Below are 26,718 nucleotides of genomic sequence, written 5' to 3' on the forward strand. Positions count from 1 at the left end.
TTTAACAATTTTTATTTTAAACACAAAATCACTTTGAATGCATTTCATATTAATATTAATATTATATGTATGAAATATAATTAAAGAAAACTATTGAATAAGCAATAAAAATATTCAACAATATCATTATTTATTTTAAACACTAAATCATTTTGAATGTATTTAATTTTAATATGTATGTATGTATGTATTTAAAAAAAACTTTTAAATAAGCAATAAGAATTTTCAATAATAGCTAAAGAAAATAATAAGTATTTTGCTATTTGTATTTAGCTAAATATTTTAATTTGTATAAATTGCTGAGAGATATAAATAATGCTAAACAAAGTGTATGTGCAAGTTGGTTGCTTAGCCACTTTATATATATACATATATATATATTTTGTTGTATTTTTTGAGAATATATTTAAAATTAAAATTAATATATGCATATTATCATTATGTAAGAAATATAATTTAAAAAAAAACTTTTAAATAAGCAATAAAAATATATTCAATAATAGCTAAAGAAAATAATAAATATTTTTTAAATATTTTAATTTGTAATAATTATTGATTTGTATACTAAACATCCAAACTTAGCTTTTAATACTAATCAAAGTGTATCTGCAAGTTGCTTGCTTAGCCACTTTATATATATATATATATTTGGTATTTTTTGAGAAAAGATATTGTACAAAATGCTGCAGGTTTACGACTAATAGCCGCAGCTCGCAGCTCGCAGCTCTCGGCGACATAAACTGGAGCTCAAGTACATAAAACTAAAGCGGCAGCAACTCGTTTGGTAAAAGTGCCGCGCCGCAAGTTTGTCAACATCAATGTCGAGACATAGACTAGAGCGTGTGTGTGTGTGTGTGTGTGTGTGTGTGTGTGCTTAAAACTATATTCTTATCAAGCGTCGTGTCGCCATCGCCAGCGCCTTTTGCCATGTTGCAAGCTATTCGTTGCCGCCTTGCAGCGTGTTGCCTGCCTCTGTTATATAGTTTAGTATTTGTTGTTGTTGTTGTTGTTGTTTTTCTTTTCGATTTTTGTGGCGCCCACATGAACTCAAAATTCGTCATATATGCATTTGCCAAGTGGCAGCAGCTGCGAGGCTCAGACTGCGGCTGTGTGGCAACAACAACAACAACACCCACTTGCAAGTTGCGACTTGTGCCTGGGCGTGGTAGGTGTGGCTGGGCGAGAGAGCAGCCCAACAAATTTCCGACAGGATTGCAACTTGCAACCAAATTGTGGCAACTGTCGCGCTAGTCGACAGTGGGCGTGGCAGCGTTTGTTGAACTCAAGACAGGCAAACTAATCAATCTGCCGCCATGTGGCAACAACTGGCAACATGTGTGTGTCTGTGTGTGTGTGTGTGTGTGTGTGTAGTAAGTAAAAACAAAATAAATAATCATAATAAATAAACGAGCCACGAACAAATCTCACAGTTGCTTGTGAAATGTTGTTGCTGCTGCATGTTGCTGCCACACCATCAACATGCCAACACAATCAGCAGCAACACTAAACGCTAAGCACAAAATGCAGCAGCAGCAGCAGCAGCAGCAACAACAACAACAACAAAGCCTTAAGCATGCATTTGACGCAAATTTATTAAACAAATGCAGGCAAGAAAAAAGGAAATGCGCTTCATGGCTAACAAAGTATACCCTGGAATTTCCAAGTGCCAACTCAACTGGGGTAGTCTGAAAAAGTTTGCCACTAATTTGATATATAATAAAATATATGAAGCATACAATGCAATTAATAACAATAGCAAACTCGCTTGCTTTTAAAATATTTTAACTTGCTGCTATTACATAAAATATATTAATTATTATTATTTGAATTATTAAAATAAATTTGTAAATATAAATGAAATATTTTGAAATTTTGACTATTTTATTTCATATTATTTTATATGCATAAATTTGCATATATTTATTACTCACTCAAAGATCAAAGACCAACAATAATAAACAACATTTTGAAAATCACAAAAATACAGGAATAAATATTTATTATATATTATTTTTTGCAAAAACAAATTTTCTTTACTATTTTTGCAATATTTATCAAGTTTTATTATTGTACAAAATATAATGTTAGCTTTTAAATAAAAAATGCTGTTTATAATTTTGTGTCATATTTTTTTTAACAAGCCCCCATAAAAAAAAATACCGAAAGGCAAACTTTAGCTAATAAATTAAACAAGCAGGCAGAAAAACAAAAACCGAAAACTATTGAGTTGCTAAACAAAAATTGTAGCACTCAAAGGCTAAAAACAAAATAAAAAATAATGTTGGCGTTGGCGTTCATCGTTCGCTCTTGGGCCTTGCTCCATCGTTGGCTGCTTAGCCGTGGATTTGGTTTTGGCTTTGGCATGCAGCACATACAGCCAAAGATGCCCTAAGGCCATGTGGCGACGGCGACGGCGGCCAAGAGATGCCAAGATATAGAGAGACAGTCAGATCTCACGCAAAATGCTTGTACAAAAAGCAAAATAGTTCGTTTGTTCGATCAATAGCAATAATAACAACAACGACAACAACAACAACAAGCGAGTGGCAGAAGCGAAACCCCAAAAACCGAAAACAACTTAAATTACCAGCACGGCGTCAATTTTCATTAGAAAAGCAAAGAGCAGCGACATAGGCACGATCGATGCCCCTTGGACCGGATTCAACAACAAGCTAAAGAGTTGAGTTGGAGTCGTAGTCTGTGGTGTGGGGCAGACGTTGAAAGCTGAAGCTGTGTAAGTGGCAGCTCAAGACGACCGCAGTAGTGAAAGAATAAAAGAGTGCGAGAGCGAGAGCGAGAGAGACAGCAGCTCAGCTTACTCCGAACGGCATTTTGCGTGCTCTGTGGGCAGGTATTGGGATTATTGGCACAAAACGCGCTTCTTCGATTTGTGGCAAGAGCTTCAGCTTCAGCTTCAGCTACAGCTTCAGCATCTGTTTCTGTTTCTGCATTGACTTTGGCTTTGGTTTTAGGTAACGAGTTTCATTCGCACAATCCCAAACGCCTCGAGACTGCGCTTCAAAATGGGTGAAAGATATTCTTCACACTCATTAGAGCTGAGCGCACGTGCTGAGCTGCGCCGTGACTTTCAAACTCGTGAGCGAAAGTCTAATGGGTTTTTTTTTTTTTCATTTTCAAATTGAGCATTCATAACAGCGATAAATTGTGTTTAAAAGCTTCACATTATCATGCACATTTATATTTCAAAAATGCTCTGAAGTTATCGAAATTTTTCAAATTGTTTTTTTAACAAGAAATACATCGAATAAAATTTTTATATAAATGCTTATGCTGCCTAAATTTAATATAGCTAGAGTACAAACAAATGAAGCTTAAAAAAATTACAAAAAATGCTTAAAATAAAATATACAAATTTTCTTGCAAGCTTTGGCTTTGATTCTATAAAAATGTTAAATACATTTCATTTATTTTTGAATAGCTGTATTATATTTGTATATTATAATATTTTTAAATTTATTATTTATTTATACATTTTAATTTCTAATTTCTATTATATTTTTATATTATAATATTTTTAAATTTATTATAATATTTATTTATTTATATATTTAAATGCTTTCAATAGTTCTATTATATGCTTAAATTATTATTTTTTTGTAAATTTATTATATTATTTATATTTTTTAACGCTTTTCATTTTTTGCATACCCCTTTTCACTTAAAATATTTTGCGTGATTATTTGCACAACTAAATTTACATATTAGCAAATAGCAAACTTTTTGTCATCTCTAGCGCTCGCTTTCGAGTTTTTGCTCCATAAATCTCAAACAGGCGCAGCGGGTTAATGCCCAATGCCGCAAACTCTGTTTATATAAATGTATCTGCGTGAGAGATGAGACTGCAAAGCCTCAAGCCCAAGCCCAAGCCCCAGCCCCAGCCCAGGCTTAGGCTTTCGGCCTCAAGTTCAACTTTAGCTTTAGCTTTAGCTCTGGGTGTGTCGCCACAATAAACAATTTGCAGGCAGTTGAGAGTCAGGCCTGCAGGCAAACTTTGTCTGCATGTGGAAGCCGTCAAGAGATTAGCAGCGAATACAGAGACTCGACTCGAGATTCAAAGGCAGCAAGCAGAAGCGTTTGCATTTTGGGCTTATTGATTTATCATTATTATATTTGGCCTAGACGACAAAAAGAAAAAAAAACTTGGCTAACGCGCTAAAGTTGCAAAACGTTAAACTCATAAAGTCAAAGTACAGTGAATGCATGTTAAAAGCTAAAAGCTAATAAATTAATTGTTAGCTAAAATCATGAAAGTAAACTTATTAAATATTTTTAAACTTAGCTGCAGATTTTTTTCAAAATAATTTAAAATTTTTGTGTTTGTTTATTTATTTTGTATGAGTAATATCAAATTTTAATTAGAATTATATTAAAGCTAAAAGCTTTTTTTAACATAAATTAATTGAATTAAAAACGCTGCTAATTTGAAAAATATTTTAACATAATTTATGCAACAAACTGAAGTCAATTAAATGAGTTCTTGCTTGGCAAAGTGTATCTAATAGTCGAGTGCATTAAATTGCAGTACTCAAGTTTAGCCTTTTTTTTTAGCATGTTTAGCGCGTGGGCAACGCGGGGGGCGTCGTTGTGATTGCTTTGATTTCTGTAGCTAAAGTTAAATATTTTTTTTTGTATTTTCTTTCATTTTTGCCCACACGCGTGTGCGACGAGCCAAGGAAAAACGCTTGATGAATGATCTTTGGGCATAACTATCATTGTGTGCGTGTGTGTGTGTGTGTGAGAGACTTTTGAGTGGCATCTGCAGAGACTTGAGGGCAACTGCAGCTAGAGGAGCTACGGCAATTGGCAATAAATCAAAACACCCACACGTCGTTCGCTTGTCGCCTCTACACGCTTTTCGACATGTGTGTTTGTCTGTGTGTCTGTGTGTGTGTGTGTGAATCTCATATCTACAGATTGTAGATCTCTCTTTCTTTCGCTCTCTGTTGTGCCTTTTGGCTAGCGATGATTGCATTTGACTGCAGTCTCATTAGTGCACACAACTTTGACTCCCAGCAGCAGCTACAACGTTTAAGCTGCTATCTCGCTCGCACTCTCTCTTGCTGACTCTGTCTCTTTGGCTTTGGCTTTGGCTTGTTGCGCATGCATTTTTTGGTATCTCAACACTCAACACAGCTGCTAGGCAAGTTTGTAATCGCCGCACTCGATTGCTGTTGTTAGTCGTGTGGCCCCACAAAACTGTTTTTTCCCACACCACACATGCAACACACACACACACACTCAGACAGCAGTTGAGCCATGCATTGTTGCTTTTGTTGTTGCACAAAAGCTAAGCAATTTTCTTTGGCCAGTGCTATAAATATACGCACGACCTGCCCTTTTCCTTTTTCCCGCACCGAAAATCAATTGAATTTTCACGCATGTTTATGAGCCGCGAGTACAGTGGTAATTGACTATAAAAACCAATTACATTTTAAGCTGCAATATTTAATAATTTGTTAATAGAAACTTATTGTTCATATCAATTGTATTACAAAATATTAAATATTATTATTAATACATTGAATTGCATAATTATAAATTATTGCTGCATTATTTGTTGTATTTGTAATTTAAAATTTATCAAATATTGTTAATTTTAAATATCAATAATTTGATTATTTATTATTAATTGTACTATTTTTATTCTAAGCAATTTTATAATTTGTTTATAGAATTTACTTTTAATAATTGTATTACAAATTATTTAACATTTATCAAATAATGCATTAAATATTGTTGAAATTTTTTACTGCCCTATAAATTATAAATTAATGCTGCATTATTTTTTATATGCGTAATTTACATTTTTTTTTTAAAATTAACTAATATTGTTGATTTTAAATATTTTATTTTGCTTACTTATATAATTAATAATTTGTTGCATTATTTTTATTTACATATATTTGCCTTTTCCACTGTAGCTAGTCTTCACTGCATTAGTTTTAGTTGCAAGTTCTGCCAAGTGTCTTTCTGCTCATTTCCTTGTCTACATTTTTTTTACTTTATTTATTTCACAATTTCTCAAAATACTCTATAAATGCAGCATATACACTTTGCTCCTTTTTTTAAGTTATGAATATTTTAATCAAAGCACACATTTTTAATTGAATTTATTAATAAGCTTTTCAAATATTTTCTATAATTTCGGTTTAAACTTTTTAAACAAATCCTTGATAATATTTTGTACATTTTGTATATTTTTTATGCCTTGTAAATATTTTTTAGGGTAGTTCAAAGTTGCTATAAACAAAACATTTTGTTTCTACTTCATTTCCTTATGTGTCTCATATATCTCTCGCTTATTTCGTTAACGTTTGTTTATGTCTGTCTGTGTCTTGCTTTTGCCATGGAGCTTAGGCCTAACCAAAAAAAAATAGAAGCGTCGAACTACTAAGAAAAAACTATTTTGCGTATAGGAAAATGCGAACATAGACATCTGTGTGTGTGTGCGTGTGTGTGCCCCCCCAACCACCCACTCAGTCGTCAACAATACGCATTTATTGCTCGAGCCTCGCCTCCGACAGCCGCAACCCCAACGCCCGCTTGTCGCCCCCACCACCCACAAGCTCGCCCCGCAGCTCAACGAACTTGACGCTGCCATCTGTTCTAACATTTTTTCTCTTGCCTGCGACTGTTTGGCGTCTGTTGACCTCATTTTTTGCCAGAAATACAATTTTTGTTTAATTTCATTTCATTTTTTTTTTGTTTTTTTGGCTTTTTGGCGCACTTTTCCGTGCATGTGTCCGCCGTGCCTAACAGGCCGTAATTTGACTAAAAGCCAACAACAATAACGGCTTGTTGGTTAGAACGCCCTAACAATCATAATTCATATCTGTTGATAACATATCTATGTGGAACTTGAGCTCTAAGCACATATGTATGCTAATTAAAGCGCTATAAACTAAACTAAAACCTTTATGGCGCCAACAAAGAAAAAAGTGTTAAGCGACTGACTGCGGTAAAGAGTTGGACAAAGATAGCAACAGATTTGATAGGCTGCTAACAAATATTTTAGGCAGAAATTGTTAACAAGCCTTAAGCATAAACTAACTTTGCTGAACAGCTTGCTAAATTAATTAATGTATTTAAAATTTATAAAATTATTTAATATTTTAGCGCTAAAAATCTTGATTATTATTAATTAATATTATTAGCTTAGCTGAAAATAATATGAGCAAGTATTATTATTATTATTATTTTATTATTTCATGCTGCTGCTCAAAGTGTATTTAGCACTTGATCTGCTTCAGTACCTAAAGCTTTATTTGTTGAGCTTAAACAAATTTTCTTTCTCTCTCTAAAGAAAAACAAACAATTTTACAAACAGAGTGAATCATAAATTCTCTTACATAAATTTATGGCACGTTTAATTGTTTACGTTATTTGTTTCTAAATATTTGCCAGCAGCGTAAAAGGGTGTGTGTGTGTGTGTGTGTGTGTGTGTGTGTGCACAGTGGTACGAGCTTACAATTTAATTAAAATTTATGAAGCAAACTGATTGCATTTGGAGCGTTGAGTGCAGCACGTTGCAGCTTCAGCGGCTGCTGTTGATTATTCAACAATATTTGTCAAGAACAAACAATAATAATTAAAAAAATGTAAAAACACATTAAGCTCAACTTGGCAGCACCTGAAAGCTATTTGCATTTATTAACAAAGAGCGACAGAGCAAGAGACAAAGAGAAAGAGAGAGAGAGAGAGAGAGAGAGACACATTAACAACGCAAATTGCAGTGAACTTATTTAAGCAAATGCAATGCCAACAACATAAAAAACAATAACTATAGTGAAGGTCTCTGCTTATCAGTGCAGCAGCTTGGTTCCGCTACAGAAATGCATTATAATATAATTTATTTTTATTGCTATCCTCTGTATATTCATATATGTATATTTAGTATCTGAAAGTCTGAAATATTGCAGCGCAGATGAAAATACACTAAGAAAAAATGCAAAATTAAGTTCACTTTTATAACTTTATTCACTCAAAATGAAAACACAATTTTCTTACTTTTTCAAAATGTTGCTCTTTGTATGAAAAATTCGATTGCAAAACTTAACGTTTTAAATAAATATTTATTTAGTTATATATTTATTTTATTTTAAAGCCTGAAAGCCCCAGTTGCTCCGGCTTACAATTGTAATATAGAATTAATTCCAAGTTACAATTAAAATAAATAAATAAATTTGATTTAAAAAAGTTGTTAGTCGAAATGTGTTTAAAATAACTGAAAATTCTGCATAAATTTGAGTGAGCTAAATTACAACAATTTTCTTAATTTTTTTTTAAAATTTCTTCCCACAATTTGTAAGCAGCAAAGCTCATGGAAAAGCTTCTACAAAGAAGCTTTTGTCACGATATTCACACGCGTGACCGGCAAACAACAAAAAGCAAAACGAAACCACAACAACAGCAATAATAACAATAACAACAACAACAACAATAATAATAACAAGTACAACTAAATGTGGGACAGAGTGAGGTGAGTTGAGTTGAGGTGGGGAAACGAACTTTGGTGTCCATAGACGGACGTTCTTTGCTCTTCGGAGCGGCGGACCGCACAGCGCGCGTGAAATGCACGTTCAAGTGGAATGGACAACGGACTGAGTTGACTTGACAACAAACCTGACATCCGTTTGTCAGCAAATCAAAAAAGCGACACACAAAAAAATGTAGAAGAAGCAGCAGCAGTTGCATGCCACGTCGAAACTGGAACTGGGTTTCAAACTTCGGCGGTTCGGCGGAACTTTGTGCATGGAAACGTGTGAATGGCTTTTTGATTGCAGGCGGTTTGCTTTAAAGCTCCCCCCAACCCCCCAAAAAAAAAAAAAAACAATTTGTTGTTGTAGAGTTCTGTATTTTTAGGTTTATGAGCTTAGCCTTGAACATGAACAAAAGCTGTCACATATTGCGTACTTTATGACAACAACAACAGCAACATGTTGCTGCTGCTGCTGCTGTGTGCGCTGCATGACAAATGCAGGCTTAAGCTCATCAGCAATGCACAGGCAGCAATCGAAGCTAACACATGTTCCAGACACGATCAGCAGCGCAAATAAATTCGGTCAGATTTATAAACATATATGCATCATATGTGAAATTAGCCTAAGCACAAGCCCACAACTTGTAAACATTTTTTTTAAACTATAAATTTAGACATAAAACATATGAGGGTTGCTTATCAAAACAATTTTTAAATATATTTTATGCTTAAGCGTGTTGAAAATAAATTCAAAGCTAAGCATTTAATTTGCTAATTTATTTAAATATTTTACATAATTAAATTTGCAGCTAATAATTAATTAATTTCGCAGCAATTTAACAGCTTAGCATCATTTTTTACTAACAAATCAATATAGCATATCATTGAGAGATTTGTTGCAAGTCTCTGTCTGTTGTTGCAAGTCTCAGCGAGTTGTGGCAGCAACCTAATTGCTTTGACCCAGTGCCACCCAAAAGTGGACAAAGTTATTTCCGCGTAGCAAAAGCAAAACAGACAACATGGCGACAACAACAACAACAATAACAAAAGATGTGAAGAAAAAAATAAACATGACTTTTATGGCCACCATAAGCCATAAGACGTCTTTGGGGCCAAGTCTTAGTCTGCATTGATTTTTTATAGTAACTACTACACTACTAAAAATAACAAGCTATGGAGTTGAGCCAAAGACTTGCGTATTGTAAATATATCAATTATATTTATGCTTGTTTGATTTGATTTAAAAATAAGCTTAAGCTTAAGTATTTTATTTAATTTATTTTTTGAATTTTTGTCTTTAGGTGAGTGTATAGCAAATACTCTGAAATCTTTTCAGTTGTTAGTGGAGCTTTGTCTCTTTTTATTGGCATTGTGGTAGCTCCATTGGCTCCAAGCTGTCTACCGCTTATGGACTGGGGCGGACATTGGGGACTGAGGTCGCAGCTGCTTACAGACTGTGAGTATTGTGTCTGTCACATTGACTGCTACTACTACTACTACTACTACTACTACTGCTTTTTGTTGTTGTTGTTGTCGTAACCATTTTTAGTGCAAATGTCTGCTTGTTATAGCCAAGAGACATCAATTGCAAATATAATGTTGCTTTAATGAGTGAGCAAGCAAAGCTTATGCAAATGTCAGTTACTAACAATTGTTTATTAATAATTCCGCCTATCGACAACAACTAACTTAATTGTCGTTTGGCATTTTTATGCGCTCAAAATGCAGATAAACTGTATAAACACAGATATAACTGCAATAAACTCAAAAATGCCACAAGGAAATGACAGAAAAAAAGGCAACGTAAATATTAACACTCTTTCGCTTATCGCTTATATAAATATAAGCAAGGATTGGGACAAAAAAGTGCCGAAAAAACATTTCGAAAATAAATACATACGAAAAATTCCCCGATAAGCCGTTAAAGCAGATTATAAAGTTTTCAAAGAGTTGACACATCAAAAAAAAAAACCCATTCGAAATTCGCATTCAGCTGCAACTTTTACTTGTTACTACTTGAGACTAACTATGCTTACTAATTTTAACAAATAGCTAGTTTTTTTTTTTTTGTTAATGAAAATCACATGTTACTCAGCTTTTATAAATAATAAATTGCTTATATTGAATTATAATCAATTTGTTGCTTGATTCTATTTATTGTATGGTAATTCACACACACACATGCAATAGTTTAAACAAGTTTTCGAACTTGCAAAAAAAATAAATAAACAAAAGGCAACATCAAAACATTTTTATTGTTGTTATTGGCTGCTAAATAAATTTTTTTTGCAAAGATTTCTTTTTCTTGTATGTTTGTATTAATAATAATCAATGTCAGTCAATTAAGTGAAAAAAAAAACAACAGCGAAAAAAACTTGCTTGAGTTGTGTGCAATTTTTCAAGATTTTTGAATTACTGCGTAAATATATAAACATCATTATTAGACTTATACTATTTAATTGACTTTGAATTTGAGACTGCAGCTCGCTCTTAAATTTTTTTATTGCACACGCAGCTTAAGTTGCATTCCTCTCTTAGAATTTGATCGCTCGCACTTTAATTAGCAAGCGCATGTGTGTGGGAGCGGGAGAGGCAGAGAGTGCGCGCGATGTTTAACAGGTGCCCTGTTTATCGGCTGTTTCTTCTGCTCGCTGATTAGCCATGCTGCTGTCTCGCACTTTGGTTTTTACCGTTAACTCTATTTTTCTTCTCACAAAAAACACGTGTTGCTTAGAATGGCTGGACTTACCATTTTGTATTATTGTGAATGTCGCCAATGCTGTGCGTGGCCACGGAGTAGCCAAAGTATGAATTGGCATGTCCATATTTGATTAACGGTAATCTCTGTTCCAAATTAAAGCATGCAGCGTCTTGCACAAAACAGCAAAGCAACAATAGTGCTGCGTATGCTGTTATTCTTGTTCTTGCCTTGATCGTAGTACTTGCTGTTGTTGTTTTTGTTGTTGGCGCCATTGCATTTGTTGTTGTGCCTCTTAAAGGCTGCATTGTCATTTCGTTGGCAGTTTTACGCATCGCTGGCAAACATTAAAAACGCAATGCAACAAAACACACTTGCAACAAAATCCGCGTTGCAGGTTTAGGCCAAGTTGCCGCCGCGTTAACCTTCAGCAGGGGGTATTAACGCGAAACGCCGCTCAACAGGTAGTCGACTGCTTTCTAAATTGTTCTTCTTCTTAATTTGTGTTATTGTTGTTGCACTTGTTGTTTGCCGGTTTCGTTGTCGTTGTTTTAACGCAGCGCGCCAAATTATTTCAACATACAAAAATTTATTTAATTTTCATTCCATTTTGTATTTATTACATAACACTAGCACACTGTTCACTTGATTGATTATTTCTTATCACTTGGGACAATAACAAAAAACTATCAAAAAAATAATTCGAGTAAAGCAAAGAGAGCGCGCAAAATGTAAACACGGCCAAAAACACAGATGAAAGAGACACGCACACGTCCGCACTTCTCGACGTTCAAAATATGTGTGAGTTCGAAACTGTGAACTTAAAACGTGAGCGACCACCAGTGAACCTAATACGTGAACCAGCAGTGAACATAAGACGTGAGCAGGCATGTAAAACTGTTTGTATAAGAACATGAACCGAAAAAAACTGAGCAATGTTAAGACAAACCAAATTCTGTTGCAACGACCGCGGCGAAAATAATTTTATTTTAGTTAGAAACTTTTGCGGCGAAGTTAATCGAGACTGGTTTTATAATTGGATTCGGTTCCATCTATGTTAACACAAAAATTGATTTTAATTTTAAATTTAATTTAAGCTAACAGTTTAGCGATCAGGCGCGCATAAGTCTGCTTATTAATTTCTGTTATATTTAACATAACAGCTTTTACCCTTTCGTTCAATTGCACTTCAATGATGAACTTACGATACAGCTGACGATGCAACAGCCACATTATAAGTAATTGTAGGCATATTAATATGTAGTTAGAGAACTTTATTTACCTACTGTATACAAGTTTATTGAGTTCTAACTCCAGAGTACGTTATGAAATGAATATACTTTTGATTATTTTTGGAAAATTAAAGCGCACACAGAGCCGACAGCATTTTGAAATGCCGTTAACTAATGTATATCATCCAGCACAGTTAGCATAGCGCTGCCACATTCAGCGCACAAGTTGGCAGCACGTGTGCGCGAACTTTTAAAGCTGCGCAGCAAGTACCTGGAGAAATCAATGAAAAGAAAAACTTGTGAATTACAAGACAGTGCATAACATTTACCTAAAGGAAATGTTGTCAATTAGTGTGTAAACAATATAGTAAATAAACGTTGTGCAAAAACGCTAGAGCGAAAGTAAACAATAAACAATAACAAGTGTAAGAAGCAGCAGCGACAAATCGATCCAACTGAAAAGAAGTTGAAGTCATGGCATACGTAAGACAACTAAAACTCTTGTTGGATAAATATTTAAACTAATGAAAACTGTTTGCAGCGCTTAAAAGCCACTAAATGTCCCACAGATGAATTGTCGTTGACCAATCGCGCCATTGTTAATGTAGCAGATTTTCCCGATGATGTCAAGTGCGTACCCCGAGCCTTATTAATTACCCAATGGCTATAAATTACTTATTGTATAATTATGCACACTTACAGATATGCAGACATATCGCCCGCCGCGGGCCAACATTTCATATTCGCGCTGGAGAAGACTGTGGAGGTACCCAGCGGCTACGTTGGCTTCTCTCTGGTGCAGCGCAAGTGGGCCATGGTGTCCATTAACCAGGAACTGGAGGTGCGTCCGTATCGTTTTGATGCGAACTCTGACGTGATCACGTGCGTGTCCTTCGAGACGGACTTTTTGCAAAAGAAGACGTGAGTAATATAAACTTAAAATTAATTCTAATTATTGAAATTTAATTAATTGGATATTAGTCATTTGTATGTTTTATATTATTTTTAATATTGACCTTTAAATTCCGCTCCGACAGCGTATCGCAGGAACCGTATGATTCGGATCAGATGGCAAAGGAGTTCATAATGCAATTCGCTGGCATGGCGTTAACTGTGGGACAATCGTTGGTGTTCAACTTCAAGGACAAGAAGCTGCTGGGGTTGGCTGTCAAGTCACTGGAGGCCATAGATCCCAAGACTTTGGGCGAAGGCAAGGAGCCGAGCATGCGTAATGTGCGCTTTGGCCGCATCTTGGGCAACACTGTGGTGCAGTTCGAGAAGGCAGAGAACAGCTCGCTGAATCTGCAAGGCAAATCCAAGGGCAAGGTGGTGCGTCAGTCAATCATCAATCCCGACTGGGACTTTGGCAAAATGGGCATCGGCGGTTTGGACAAGGAGTTCAATGCGATCTTTAGACGCGCCTTTGCATCGCGTGTGTTTCCGCCAGAGCTGGTGGAGCAGCTGGGCTGCAAGCACGTCAAGGGCATCTTGCTCTATGGACCACCTGGCACGGGTAAAACCTTGATGGCCCGTCAGATTGGCACCATGTTGAATGCACGCGAGCCCAAGATTGTCAACGGTCCACAGATCTTGGACAAGTATGTGGGCGAGTCCGAGGCAAATGTGCGCCGTCTGTTCGCTGAGGCAGAGGAGGAAGAGAAGCGTCTTGGACCCAACAGTGGTCTGCATATTATAATCTTTGATGAAATCGATGCCATATGCAAGCAGCGTGGCTCCGTGGCCGGCAACAGTGGCGTCCACGATACTGTGGTGAATCAGCTGTTGACCAAAATCGATGGCGTGGATCAGCTCAACAATATCTTGGTTATCGGCATGACCAATCGTCGCGATATGATTGATGAGGCGTTGCTGCGTCCGGGACGCTTGGAAGTGCAAATGGAAATCAGCTTGCCCAATGAGCAGGGACGCGTGCAGATCCTTAACATACACACCAAGCGCATGCGTGACTTCAACAAGATCAACGACGATGTGGACAACAAGGAGATTGCGGCGTTGACTAAGAACTTCAGTGGCGCCGAGCTGGAGGGATTGGTGCGTGCCGCACAGTCCAGCGCTATGAATCGATTGATTAAAGCCGATGCCAAGGTGACTGTCGATCCCGAGGCCATGGAGAAGCTCAAGGTGAATCGCGATGACTTCTTGCATTCCCTGGAGCATGACATCAAGCCCGCCTTTGGCACGGCTCAGGAGATCTTGGATAATATGCTAACGCGCGGCATTATCAACTGGGGCCAGCCGGTGGCCAGTTTGCTGGAGGATGGCATGCTCTATGTGCAGCAAGCCAAGGCGCCAGAGTCCAGTGGTCTGGTCTCCGTGCTCGTTGCGGGTGCACCCAACTCGGGCAAAACTGCACTTGCCGCCAAGTTGGCCAAAATGTCGGACTTTCCATTTGTCAAGGTCTGCTCGCCCGAGGACATGGTCGGCTACACTGAGTCCGCCAAGTGTCTGCAAATACGCAAGATTTTCGACGATGCCTATCGCTCCACGCTGAGCTGCATTGTGGTGGACAATGTGGAGCGTCTGTTGGACTACGGCCCCATTGGTCCCAGATATTCCAATTTAACGCTGCAGGCATTGCTGGTGCTGCTCAAGAAGCAGCCACCCAAGGGGCGCAAGCTGCTCATACTTTGCACATCCAGTCGTCGGTAAGTAGCTCTCTCTCGCTCTTCCTCTCTCTCTCTCTCTCTCTCTCTCTCTCTCTCTCTCTCTGTCTCGCTCTAGCTCATGTCAACTCTTGTTTCTCTTTTCAGTGAGGTGCTTGAGGAAATGGAAATGCTTTCAGCTTTCACTTCGGTGCTGCATGTGCCCAATCTATCCAGTCCGGAGCATGTGCTGGCCGTGCTGGAGGACAACGATATCTTTAGCAAGGGTGAAATCCAAGCCATTGGCAAAAAGATGGCAGGCAAACGGTTCGTAGAGTCAACTTGATTAATTTGCATATTAATTTGCATTACAATTTCCATCCTTAGCGTTTTCATTGGCATCAAGAAGCTGCTGGGCCTCATCGATATGGCACGCCAGACGGAGCCATCTCAACGTGCCATCAAATTCTTAACCAAAATGGAGGAAGAGGGCGGCTTGGACATGGTAGCGCGTTAAGAGCGCAAAACGATTCTAAAAATCAAAGCAAATTTATTAAATGCAATCTCAATTATTAGCTGCTAAGTGCCCAAAAGAGAAACCTATATGAGCAATCTTAACAGACATTCCTAATATATACAACACCGTTATGCATTTGTTTATATAGACAGCAGCTATCAATAGGCCACGTTTACTACATATATACAACAAATGGTATCAAAATACATATAGTAGTTGCTTAAATGTTAAAATTATGTTTATGACAACATTTGATTTTTGTTAACTGTTTTTATTATTGTTGACAATTTATATAATCCCTATATTACGCTTTATATAAAGGTTGTTAAACAAAAACATTATATTCTAAATGTTTACTTTTAAATTTTATTTAATTATCAACTGCTTAAAATGCTAAGTAGATTTTATTTTAAATCTAGAACTGCTGCAAAGGTTGTTTACCATTCACATTAATATTTTAACATATAAAAGAATAGTTTGTTTTACATTGTTGTAGGCTAGTTATACAGCAAGTTTACACTATATATATAAAATATATAACATGTTTTTTTTTTTTGTAGCGATAACTAAACCAACAGGGTAACCTGAGCTTCTTTTGTTGGTGCCCTTTCTATATAGCCTATTGATAGCGTCTATTTATATATATCCATGCATAGTCCACTAGCTATAAACAACTTTAAATAAACGTTAACTGCTTTGCAATGTTGCCATTGGTCCAATTGGAAGGCCGCAAAGATTTACTTAAATTATTCATTTCGTTTCTAGCAAACAGAGAAATGTGAGACCTGTGACCTGATTTGGCATTGCAGCTAAGCAAATGTAAAAGTTATTCCAAGAAAATATACAAAATATATATATATACTATATACTATAATAATAGTAATTATTATATTAAACTAAACGATAACACCTATTAATTATATGCATTTGTTAGTTAACAATGAGCATTGTCTTTATATTTTCTGTTATTGTTCTCTCTATTCTTAAACTTAAGTGTGGTAATTATTCTTCAACAAAACAAATATAACACCAAATTATTCATATATATACTTATACATATATATAGAAGATGTTGTTTAGCTTGCAATTAAACTAAAATTGAAGTTTAAATCTTATATTAATTATTATGCATACAAAATTGTTAATCTCTAATGTTATCAACTCTTAAATAAAGCAAAATTGATCTCATAAAATATATGAATAACGTCTAAAACAGATAAAAAAAAAAAACGCAAAAAATGCATATAAAAATAAATGGCAGCCTGCTTTGGCTAAGTGTTGGGTTGATTGTACTTGAATCCTGTCCTGGCATACAGATGACCACAGGAGCAACGCTAAATGACGGTGCGACTGTGATTGAGCGTTAGTTTGCCTTTGCGTACGCGATGCTGCAAGCGCTGCAAGAAGTAATAATAATAAATATAGATATATAAAGCAAAAGAGTTTAGCAACAATTAAGCATTAATTTTATGCAAGCATCTCGCTCTTTCTCGCGCCGGTTGTTGTTACTTACGCGATTGAATAGATCGCGCATCAAGCGATTGTTGCGACGTCGACGCTCCTCATGCGCTCGCTGCTGCGCCGCCAGCACCTCGGGCAAGCTCTCGCAGCGCTTGTTAGTCAACGCCTTCATTTCTCGCGTGGTAAAGATGCGCACACGAGCTGCAGTCAAAGTGAAGTTAATTAGTTAAAGTTTAAAACTATAAAAGTTGCCACTTACATGTTGCAGGCGGTGGCAGCAGCTCCAGACGATGGTCAAGCGACTCTAGGCTGCTGCACTCGAGCAGTTTGTCCATTTCGCGGCGTCGCTCAGCGCGCAGCATTTGCATTTCATTGAGTATAGCCTTGCGCTGCTTGGACTGCGCACAGAAGCGAGGACGCGCGCGTTGCAAGTAATCTTGCAACGAGCAGGCAGCTGGCAACATTTCGGCATCGGCTGCAGCGCTAACGAATTGTATAACATAAGCAATGCCACGTGGACGCAGCTGCAATGTTGCCACATGCTGTTGCATGCTGTAGCTGCGCACTGGCAGCGTTGATTGCTGCTGCTGCTGCCGCTGCTGCTGTTGGTGCTGACAGGCAACATCATCATATTGATGCGTAGTTGTGGTTGTTGTTGTTGTCGTAGCCTCACAGGTGTTTAGCACTGCCATGGGTATGGACATTTCGGAGCTAATGCACATCATGGATGAGCTGGAGGTGGTGGTGGTGCTGCTGCTGCTTCCGTTGACACCGCCACAGGCTGCTACTGTTGCTATCGGTCGTGCTGCTGCTGTTGGTGTTAGCGTATTCACGACATGATAATAGACTGCGCCGTCGTCCAGACAGCTATAGGCGTGTCCTTGTGTTTGCGTATATTGCATTTGCATATATTGCTGTGTTGCAGCTACAGGCACGACTGGTTGCTGCTGTGCCTGTCAGAGAGAGATAGCAATAGTTGTATTGTACACAAATTATTTATGCGCTAAGCTTACCAGCTGCTGTTGTTGTTGTTTCTGCTGCTGCTGCTGTTGCAAAAACTGTTGCTGCTGCTTGCGTCGCTGCTGCTGTTGATTCTGATAATGCGCCTGGAACTGACGCTGCCTTTGCTGCACAAATGAGCAAACGCTCTCGCTGCTGCCTGAATTACTTAAAGTGGGCGTGGCTAACTTGCTGCGCGCTGGCAAAGTTGCTGTTACTGCTGCTGCTGGTGGTGGCGGTGGCGGCGGCGCTGGCACTGCATCTGACGTTGTTGTGGGTGTAGCAGCAGTTTCTGTTTGACTTGGCACTGAACTTGGCTCTGACGTTGTCGGTTGCTGCTCCTGTTGCTGCTGCTGCGCTGCTTGTGCCAACAGCTGCTGCAGTCCCTGCAATCGTCTAATCTCCGTGTCTATCCAGTTTAGCTGCTGCCGACGCTCCTTATCCAGCGACTGTGAACGTTGACGCTTTTGCTCGTACTCAATCTCGCTTTGAGTCATGGGATTGAGCCATTCCTGTAGCGCAAATTGCTCGACAAGATCTGAAGAAGTGTTCGATTTGGCAGCCACATTGGTTTTTTGCGTAATCAGCTCATGCGAGGCTGCGCTGCTGCTGCTAGCGCTGTGACTGGGCTGCGGCGTGCCGGGCGCTGTGGGTGTGGCAATGCGTGTGCGTGGCGCTGGTATTGGCAGCGAGGTGTTGGTGGCAATATCCTGCAGCGTTGGCTGCGCTTGACTTGCAGTGTCTGCAAAGGATCATTAGGATTATTAGTGAACGAAACTTGCAGCTGGGAATGTACTTACTGCAGGTGGTTGGAGGTTGGGGCTGCTGCTGCACTTGACGCTGATTTGCCTGCTGTTGTTGCAGCTTGTCGCTGATGTGCGAGTCCTTGGCCTGATCCAGGGCCCGATGAGATGGGATGTCTGTTGTCTGGGATGATCTCCGGGACGTAGACCCAACTGTAGTGGGAATGTGCTGCTGCTGTGATGGAATGTCTGTCGCCTGGGATGATCTCCGGGTCGTAGACCCAACTGCTGTGGGAAAGTGCTGCTGCTGTGATGGGATATCTGTTGCCTGGGATGATCTCCTGGACGTAGAGCCAACTGTTGTGGGAAAGTGCTGCTGCTGTGATGGAATGTCTGTTGCCTGGGATGATCTTCGGGACGTAGATCCGACTGTTGTGGCAAAGTGCTGCTGCTGAGGTGCGATGTCTATTGTCTGGGATGATCTCCTGGACGTAGACCCGACTGTTGTGGGAAAGTGCTGCTGTTGTGATGGGATGTCTGTTGCCTGGGATGATCTACGAGACGTTGATTCGACTGTTGTGGCAACAGAGTGCTGCTGTTGTTGCTGTGGCTGTGCCTGCTGCATTGGCTGCCGCTGATCCCTATGCAGTCTACTATTGCTACGACTGCTGCTGTTGCTGCTGAGCTCCAGGCAAGCTAAGCGCTTGGCTATATCCTTTATAAGCTGCTTCTTCTGACTGCGACTAAGACTCCGCTTGCTGACCAGCGAACAAAGCAGCTCCACACCCAAATCCAAGTCACACTTGCCAGGTGTGGCAGCATTACTGCAGCTGGAACTTGCTGAGGAAGGCTGTTGTTGTTGCTGGTGCTGCTGCTGCTTGGGCTGCTGATTCTCCTTGTTCTGCTGACGTCGCTGCATTAGCAACTGCTGCAGTTGCTCGGCATACTCGTGCTCTTGACGCAGCTGCTCAGCGCTGAGCGTATGACGTCGACTGTGACTGCGACTGCTGCTCTCGCTGCCGCGACTGCTGCTCTGACGCTGATAGTCAAAGCTGCTGACGGCAGAGCTGGCACAGCTTTCGCGTCTAGAGCTGCGACTAAGACTTACAAATGTGCTGGAGGCCAAAGGCGGTGCCGGTGCTGGCGCCGTCACTTGTTTTTGCGATTGCTCTGCCTGCAAGCGATTCAAATCCGTTTCTGACTGATTTACGCGACTGCAGCTGGTGGCTGCTTCTAGTACAGAGCGCTCCAGCGTGCTAATGTTGCTGGTGGACACTGCGCGCTCAGTACGATAGCCCACATCTGCCGCTGGATCCCATTCCAGTCGTTTGTGCGACTTTAAGGCTGACTCTGGTGTTTGCGTCTTGCGCGTTTGCAGCTGCGCAATGGGCGTCTGTGTGCCTTTGCTGGGCGTGCACAGCAGCTGCTCAGCATGCGCTTGCTGCGGTGGCGACAACACCTTAGCCTGCTGAATCTTAGGCAGCTCCATCACTATGGGTATTTCCAGCACTTTGACATCAGGCGGCCTGCAATTGCGTTTGCCATTGTAACTATTGCTGCGCATGCGGCGACAGCTGCTGCTGATGTTGCCAAGAGTGGCGTCTCCCGCGCCGACGCTAACGCTGCTTGCTGGGGATGATGATGATAATGCCATGAAGCGCTGCAAGTCCATATCGCGATCAATTGCCACTTCGGCTAGATATTCTCGTATCTTTGGCGTAAAACGTGATGAATGAGATTTTTTCTCATTGTGTTTTTTATTTAAGTTATTGCAGCTATTTTTTGACATTGCTCATGGCTTGTTGTTTTCTCGTTTGAAATAAATATTCTATGCGGCGGCAGGTCGATACAAACTGTGCGGCGTTGCTTACATATCGAACAAGTGCTGCCATTCCATAGCTATGCGTAGGTATGTGTGAGTATCGATAACAATTTTTATAGTATATCAAACCAAAATTATTCAACTTTTTAAATAAGTCCGCTATGTTTGAAATACAAAGATTGTTGTTAATATTTTTCAAAAAACTGTACGTCAAACTTTATTTATTGAGTTTTCTTTTTAACATACATATAGATTATTATTGTTGTTGTTGCTGTTGGAATCGGGCCCGACAAGAAATACAGCTAGAAAATGTCAGATTATTGAAGCTTAAGGAGCTTCATTATTGTTTCAAGAAACTATGCAAAAAGTTTTATAAAATAAATACATTGATCAAACAGGCCACAATAACTACGCTTAAAGTTGAATTGTCGTTTGGAATCCTAGATTTAAAGTTATATAGTATATATAAGCACATGATGAATTTCAAATTCAGTTTTAAAATTTTAAATGCATTGGATGTAACAAATAATAGAAATATTAGTGTTATGTTTATATAGTTCTATATGTTAGGCCTATAAACTGGTTTTGAAATGCCTTTTGTTCTTAACTGTGATTTTTTTTGGTTTTTTATGGCATCGTTATATTTACGAGTGTTCTTTTTTCGAAAAAGAATGACTAGGCCGACGACGACACATCAAAAGTATTTAACGGTGTATATCTATATATAACGGTATATATTCAACGCATTAGCGGCTGACGTTGCTGTCCACGATCATAGAAAAGCAAATAGGCGGGCACGCTTAGTACCTCATCTATGGACACCTCCCGCACTATGGTATCCGATGTATAGAACCAGCTAAAAGAGAAAAGATAAATTTACAAAGGGAAATTATAAGCAAAAGTTTGACAAAACTTGCCGATGGGCATTGCGCAAGGAGCCACGCCTATAAGTGACGAAATGTCCGCTGTTTGCCTCGCCGGAATGCACAACAACCGCCAGCAGGCGATACAAATTTTTGGGAAACATGGCGCCAAAGCCTTCTCCACCACCCAGACCATTATTCATGGGCAGGCTAGAAGAATAAAGCGACATAGTGGAGCCCCAAGGTGTGCCAGCCTGCAATTAAAGCAATAAGAATATAACATAAATAATACAATTAATTTGCTAGAGCGCAAGTCGATTTACATAATAATCTTATACTGTTGTAATTGTTATAATATACGTTGGCAAATAATCTTATCTTTTTTTAATTAAATATTTACTGTTCTTGGGTTGAACTTACTTAAACATATATTTAAACCCTCACCTGACTGTTAAGATGCGGCTGCACAAAGCTGTAGGGCGCCATGGAGAGACTTTCGGGGAAGTGCACATAATCCTGACGCTTGCACACCTGACCCGTGGGCAGCCAAACGGTGCGAGCTACATGAATGCAAAGACAGGCGGGGAGCTTGGCAAAGGTAACCGACTTGGTATGCGTGGTTGTTTCATTGCAAGAATCACACTTAACATCGCTTAGCTCCTCGGAGGTTATATACTCGCTGAGCAGATGCCCAAGACTGAGTCCAGTGCGTCGTTGACTGGGCAAATTAAGTGTAACACTGTCGAATTTATCATAACGCACTGCCGACTTGGAGCCACAGCCATTGCAGACGAGTTGAGCGCCCATGGCGCCTTGAAAAGGATGTGCTACCTGGCTTGGCATCATGCTAGACCATATGGATACACGTCCAGGTCCGCGGTTGAGACGCTCCAGCGAGCGACAAGAGCTGGACACACGTCGATTGAGCCCTTCGCCACCTGGTTGTTGTAATGGCTGCTGCTGCTGGCGTGAGCGTGACTGACGCTCGCCGCCCAGCATAGGCGAAGCATTCAGCGGCTGTGCAGCCAGAAAATCCAAAGCAGACTGACAGCCAGGTGTGAGTGGATCACCGGTGGCAGCTTCGCGTTCACACACCGAGCTGGGTGAGTCTGGTGTATGCGCCTCGGAGCGCACCAGACGTTGCAAATTGGTCGACTCATCATAGTCCATGTTGAGAAAGTCCGAGAGCATAGCGCTTGAGGGACGATTCGGCTGATCGCCTATGCGTTGATTCATGGCCATTCTGTAGGCCGGCTCACCTTCCTGCTCCGCATGCGGCATCAGTGCATCTGACAAACAACCCAATTGCTGTGGCCGTGTCGATTCCTCCTCCAGCGATGAGAGCAGCACATGGAAGAGTTCATGTGCATCATGCTCCTCCTGTGGTATCATCCAGCCCAGTGTGTTCAGAGCGCGCAGCACAGCACCAGGTGAGTGTGGATCTCCACGCAGCGTAGCATGTGTTCCATTTACCACCTCCAGCGTGCTCAGCATGGAGCTTATCAAGCTCTTGCGGTCGGCTGTTACGCCATTGTATAACTGTAGCCAGGCTATAAATTGTGGACACGCTGCCAGCGCCTGCAGCAGCGTATTTAAAAAGCAAGTGCGACCAAAATTATGCAGTCCAGCTATTTGACCACGACGCTGGCGCAAACGTGAACCTGCAAAAGGATAATTGTTTATACTCTTGGCCCTTGCCCAACTGATGCACTTACCTGAAGGACCCCAGAATACAAATGCGCCAACCACAGCTGCCACTGTCACACCAGCTGCCATCAATATTTTCTCACTCTCCATTTTGTGGGTGGTGCGGGTGCAAGGGGTGTGGGTGGATGGGCCCTCTGCTCGTTAGGACCTTTGGCCTACCACATAGATTAACACCTACACCCAATGGATGTTTCTGTGTGCTACTCCGACTTTTTGTTTAACTATTACTGTCAAGTGTTGTTGTTGTACAAAATTTAGAAAAGAATAGATTTATTTGTCAAATAGAAATTTCTTATACTTTTCGACACAACATTCGGTGCAGTGTTGTAAGCGCAGCGTATTTTCCAGCACTGTTGATAATCATCGATAGCATGTATCGGTGTAGCTGCTGCATAATATAACTAACATATATAAGCATAAATTTAAACAACTAATTTTGTTAGTCAATTATAATTTGATTAAATAACAATTATGTTTTGTATACATACATAGTACACATTGTCCGATAACTATCGAACTTGCAGTAGTGTGAACAATTGCGCGCGAATAGTAATGTTAGTCATTCTTATTGCTTTAGTCAAAAATAATCTAATTAAATAACAAGCATGCTAAAATTAACAAATTTGCTGCGAGTCTTATTTCTTAGTCAACAATTAATAACAAGAAGATTTATGAACAGCAGTTTAAACACCTACCGACATACAATTATACATAATGACCAAAGTGTTTAGTCAGCGACCGCGACATGTCATAAACAAACAAACAAAACGGATTGTTCAAAAAGCAAAGAGCAATAATAATAACCACAACAACAGCATGGACACTTGGCAACAACTATAAACATATATAAAATTGTATAATTAGCGTAAAAGACTGCGAGACAATATCCCACTGAGAGGGCGTGCCAAGCTCATAAAACAAAAAACCCAAAATTGGGTGTCTGTGTCTGCATCGGGATCGGATCGTGGGATCTGTTTCAAAGCACATAATATGTCATGTCTAAGGCTAAGTGCTACGGTTTTGGCAGCTTGTAGCTTCACTTATTTTTGTGTGACTCTTTTTTGAGTAATGCGCCTTGTCGGTTCAAATTGGTTGTTAAAACTTTGTGCGACAAAAAAAAAAACATGTATTTCATTTAATAACTATTGCAGTCCGTTTAGAAAAGTATAAAAAGTTGCAGCATGGCTCTAAGCAGCAACAGTTCATCAACAGCCAGGTTTCAGTGCAAAGCTCCTTTAAAGCGAGAAGAATAAAACTAAATTTACAAAATGGCAAGTTGAAATATTTAAAAACATAAGACTTGTTTCTTTTTTTTTGTGTGATTATTTTTTTATTGTGTCAACTGCATTGGATTAATGAACTACGCTCGAAATATTCCTTTTTCTCCAGCACTCCATTGCTATCATTGCTCTGCTCGCTGCTGCTGCGTTGTGTGCTGCTGATGTCTCGCATTTGTCGCTTTCGGGCGGCTACTTGCCACCACTGAGTGGTGGTGTCGGTGGCTATTCGGGCTATAACGGGTATTCATCGTATCCCACTTACTCCAGCGCTGGATACTACAGTGGCGCAGGTCTGAGCGCCGGCTATGGAGCACCACTGCTCTCTGGTGGCTACAACAGCTACAACAACTACAACAGCTATGCTGCAGTGCCGCAGTACAACAACTATGTGACCCCATCGCGTGCCTATTTGCCTGCCTACAATAGCGGTGGATACAGAGGCACTAAATATGGCGCCAATGGTGGTTATATCTACTAGGGATAGCTTAAAATGGAATGCTTGGCTACATATATGCAAACGAACATACAGATACATACACATATGGTATATATACATTTCCTTGCTATTTTAAATAACAAAATATTAAATGCGTTTGCTTATCAAAACAAAAATTAAAGAAATAACTATTGCATTAATAAGGCTCTTAATATTAATCAAATAAAAAGAAGCTTCAATAGAAGATTCGCTGAGTTACAGCTTCTCAAAGTTTGAAATAAACAAATAGCAAATCTGCAGTTTTTAATACAAAAGATTTTTTATTGATTAAATAAAGCGCAAGAAGATTATTTAGAGTCTTATGAGTCTCGCTGAGTTTTAGCTTCTCAAAGTTTGAAATTTAATCAAAGCAAGGCGTTTGCAATTTGTAAATTTAGAAATTTACAACAATACCAACAACACGACTTGCTTATCTGGAATTTAAATTAATTTCCAGGCCAACATAAATCCACAGGAGTGGTGGCTGCCAAAGAAAGCAAAAATAATCACAGAGATTACAGTGTGCGCTCTCTATGAGCGCTATGAACTTGCAGATATGACCTGAGACTCTCAGCGCCCGAGTTCGAGCCAACTCCCTACTCCAATTGGTGTAGACACCTGGACAACTGGAGCTAGCCACAGTCGACTCCCATGCCATGATTTATTTCTAGAAGAGAGTAAGCCAAAAGCTATTAACATTTGTTTATAACAAAAATCATTTTTAAAAGATTTCCATTTTATTTACAGATTTGACATCTCTCTGGCTGCATGTCACTAATTCCAGGACTTATTGCAACAGACTTCACCGCTGGACAAGATCAGATCATTATTATATTACTTTTATATAACTACATTTGCTTACTGTCAAATAATGTTTATTACTTATTATAGTAACAAATAATATTTGTTACTATTATTCCATTAATGTTACTGTTATTAAATTGTACATTTTGATTAATGCCAAATAAAGAGCTTATAAATCAAAATAAACATGTGTTCTTATTTGTAGAGAGAAAAGACAAAATAACAAAAATAACAAAAATTAACAATAACAACCACGACAATATGCAGGGCTTACAAAATTTGAATGGGGTAGGTCGGAAGAATGTGGCAAAAAACACAAAATGCTCCTTTTCACCGAAACTACAAGGACTATCGGAATGTCCTTTGGTGTCCAAGTAGTGTTTCTTAATGGCTTTCAGAATATACCTCTCAAGGGACGAAACTTCTTACAGGAGCTGAGAAAAGCAACATTTTTCGTATAGAGAATTTGGACCCTAGCTCCCGAATCCTTGCCAGGATCAGGACGTAATTAGTGTTGTACAATTCTATTTTAAAAGGGCTATCGTCCTGCCAAAGGACATCCGGAACACCCATGTAGTTTTTGGGATACAGTGGTATTTCTGATTCTTAGGCATATTTTGCCTGAAAAAATTCCGCTCCTAAACAACAGCAACAACAACAATAACATTAACAACAACATCTGCAACAACAATAACAGCAATATTTAGAACAACAACAGCAATATCAATAGAAACGGCAACAAGAATAGCAACAACAGCAACAACAACATCTGCAACAACAACATATGCAACAACAACAGTAACAACAACAACAGCAAAATTAATAACAGCAACAACATCTGCAAGAACAACAACAGCATCAAAAACAAAAGCAACAGCACCAACAACAACAAGAACTACAAGAACAACTACAACAACAATAGCATCAAAAACAACAACAATAACAGCAACCACAAGAACATCAAAGCAACAGCAACAACAACAACAGCAGCAACAATAACAACAAGCACCAACA

The 26,718-nt window shown here is 39.2% G+C and overlaps 5 protein-coding genes across 7 annotated transcripts in view; 2 read left to right on the forward strand and 3 right to left on the reverse strand.

Annotated features, from left to right (window-relative positions):
• LOC108606565 (integrin alpha-PS1) overlaps window positions 1-11,970 on the reverse strand; it is a 49,564-nt gene extending 37,594 nt beyond the window's left edge. For both annotated transcript variants that reach the window (XM_017996783.1, XM_017996782.1), the window contains exon 1: window positions 11,250-11,970. In XM_017996783.1, coding sequence (XP_017852272.1) covers window positions 11,250-11,533 — 284 coding nt within the window. In that variant the 5' untranslated portion in view covers window positions 11,534-11,970. The remainder of the gene's footprint in view (window positions 1-11,249) is intronic.
• Window positions 11,971-12,713: 743 nt separating this feature from the next.
• LOC108607265 (vesicle-fusing ATPase 1) lies at window positions 12,714-15,813 on the forward strand. Its single transcript, XM_017997958.2, has 6 exons — window positions 12,714-12,913; window positions 12,972-13,060; window positions 13,133-13,351; window positions 13,468-15,096; window positions 15,202-15,360; window positions 15,421-15,813. Exons 1-6 carry the CDS (start codon window positions 12,905-12,907, stop codon window positions 15,548-15,550), a joined length of 2,235 nt encoding a protein of 744 aa, XP_017853447.1. The 5' UTR covers window positions 12,714-12,904; the 3' UTR covers window positions 15,551-15,813.
• Window positions 15,814-16,677: 864 nt separating this feature from the next.
• On the reverse strand, window positions 16,678-20,585 carry LOC108606867 (mediator of RNA polymerase II transcription subunit 15). The gene is made up of 5 exons (XM_017997378.2): window positions 18,811-20,585; window positions 18,025-18,752; window positions 17,271-17,964; window positions 17,064-17,212; window positions 16,678-16,947 (listed from the first exon to the last, which is right to left on the reverse strand). The coding sequence occupies exons 1-5, from the start codon at window positions 20,540-20,542 to the stop codon at window positions 16,885-16,887; spliced, it is 3,366 nt and encodes a 1,121-aa protein (XP_017852867.1). The 5' UTR covers window positions 20,543-20,585; the 3' UTR covers window positions 16,678-16,884.
• Window positions 20,586-21,070: 485 nt separating this feature from the next.
• LOC108606869 (ubiquitin carboxyl-terminal hydrolase 30 homolog) lies at window positions 21,071-23,411 on the reverse strand. The gene is made up of 4 exons (XM_017997379.1): window positions 23,154-23,411; window positions 21,883-23,099; window positions 21,493-21,692; window positions 21,071-21,431 (listed from the first exon to the last, which is right to left on the reverse strand). The coding sequence occupies exons 1-4, from the start codon at window positions 23,233-23,235 to the stop codon at window positions 21,314-21,316; spliced, it is 1,617 nt and encodes a 538-aa protein (XP_017852868.1). The 5' UTR covers window positions 23,236-23,411; the 3' UTR covers window positions 21,071-21,313.
• A 574-nt stretch (window positions 23,412-23,985) lies between these two features.
• On the forward strand, window positions 23,986-25,718 carry LOC108605954 (pupal cuticle protein Edg-91). Of its 2 annotated transcripts, XR_001915401.1 has the most exons (4): window positions 23,986-24,416; window positions 24,535-24,969; window positions 25,358-25,577; window positions 25,648-25,718. XR_001915401.1 is itself a non-coding variant. In XM_017995774.2 (2 exons), the coding sequence occupies exons 1-2, from the start codon at window positions 24,414-24,416 to the stop codon at window positions 24,901-24,903; spliced, it is 372 nt and encodes a 123-aa protein (XP_017851263.1). In that variant the 5' UTR covers window positions 23,986-24,413; the 3' UTR covers window positions 24,904-25,018. The 2 variants fall into 2 exon arrangements, 1 of the variants encoding a protein (XP_017851263.1); XM_017995774.2 differs by lacking the exons at window positions 25,358-25,577; window positions 25,648-25,718 and having other exon boundaries at window positions 24,535-25,018.
• The last annotated feature ends 1,000 nt before the right edge of the window (window positions 25,719-26,718 follow it).

The sequence above is a fragment of the Drosophila busckii genome, chromosome X (assembly GCF_011750605.1).
Source record: "Drosophila busckii strain San Diego stock center, stock number 13000-0081.31 chromosome X, ASM1175060v1, whole genome shotgun sequence".
Classification (NCBI taxonomy): Eukaryota; Metazoa; Arthropoda; class Insecta; order Diptera; family Drosophilidae; genus Drosophila; species Drosophila busckii.

What these genes read in the sequence shown, in the direction of transcription:
- LOC108607265 (XM_017997958.2), top strand. An exon ending in GATTTTCCCGATGATGTCAA is followed by an intron (nt 13,061 to 13,132) that starts GTGCGTACCCCG and finishes GCACACTTACAG; the next exon opens with ATATGCAGACATATCGCCCG. An exon ending in CTTTGCACATCCAGTCGTCG is followed by an intron (nt 15,097 to 15,201) that starts GTAAGTAGCTCT and finishes TTCTCTTTTCAG; the next exon opens with TGAGGTGCTTGAGGAAATGG.
- LOC108606867 (XM_017997378.2), bottom strand. Translation starts at nt 20,542, where the DNA reads ATGTCAAAAAATAGCTGCAATAACTTAAATAAAAAACACAATGAGAAA. An exon ending in CCAACCTCCAACCACCTGCA is followed by an intron (nt 18,753 to 18,810) that starts GTAAGTACATTC and finishes GATCCTTTGCAG; the next exon opens with ACACTGCAAGTCAAGCGCAG. An exon ending in AACAACAACAACAGCAGCTG is followed by an intron (nt 17,965 to 18,024) that starts GTAAGCTTAGCG and finishes TCTCTCTGACAG; the next exon opens with GCACAGCAGCAACCAGTCGT.
- LOC108606869 (XM_017997379.1), bottom strand. Translation starts at nt 23,235, where the DNA reads ATGGAGAGTGAGAAAATATTGATGGCAGCTGGTGTGACAGTGGCAGCT. An exon ending in AGCCGCATCTTAACAGTCAG is followed by an intron (nt 21,693 to 21,882) that starts GTGAGGGTTTAA and finishes CTTTAATTGCAG; the next exon opens with GCTGGCACACCTTGGGGCTC. An exon ending in TCCTTGCGCAATGCCCATCG is followed by an intron (nt 21,432 to 21,492) that starts GCAAGTTTTGTC and finishes TTTCTCTTTTAG; the next exon opens with CTGGTTCTATACATCGGATA.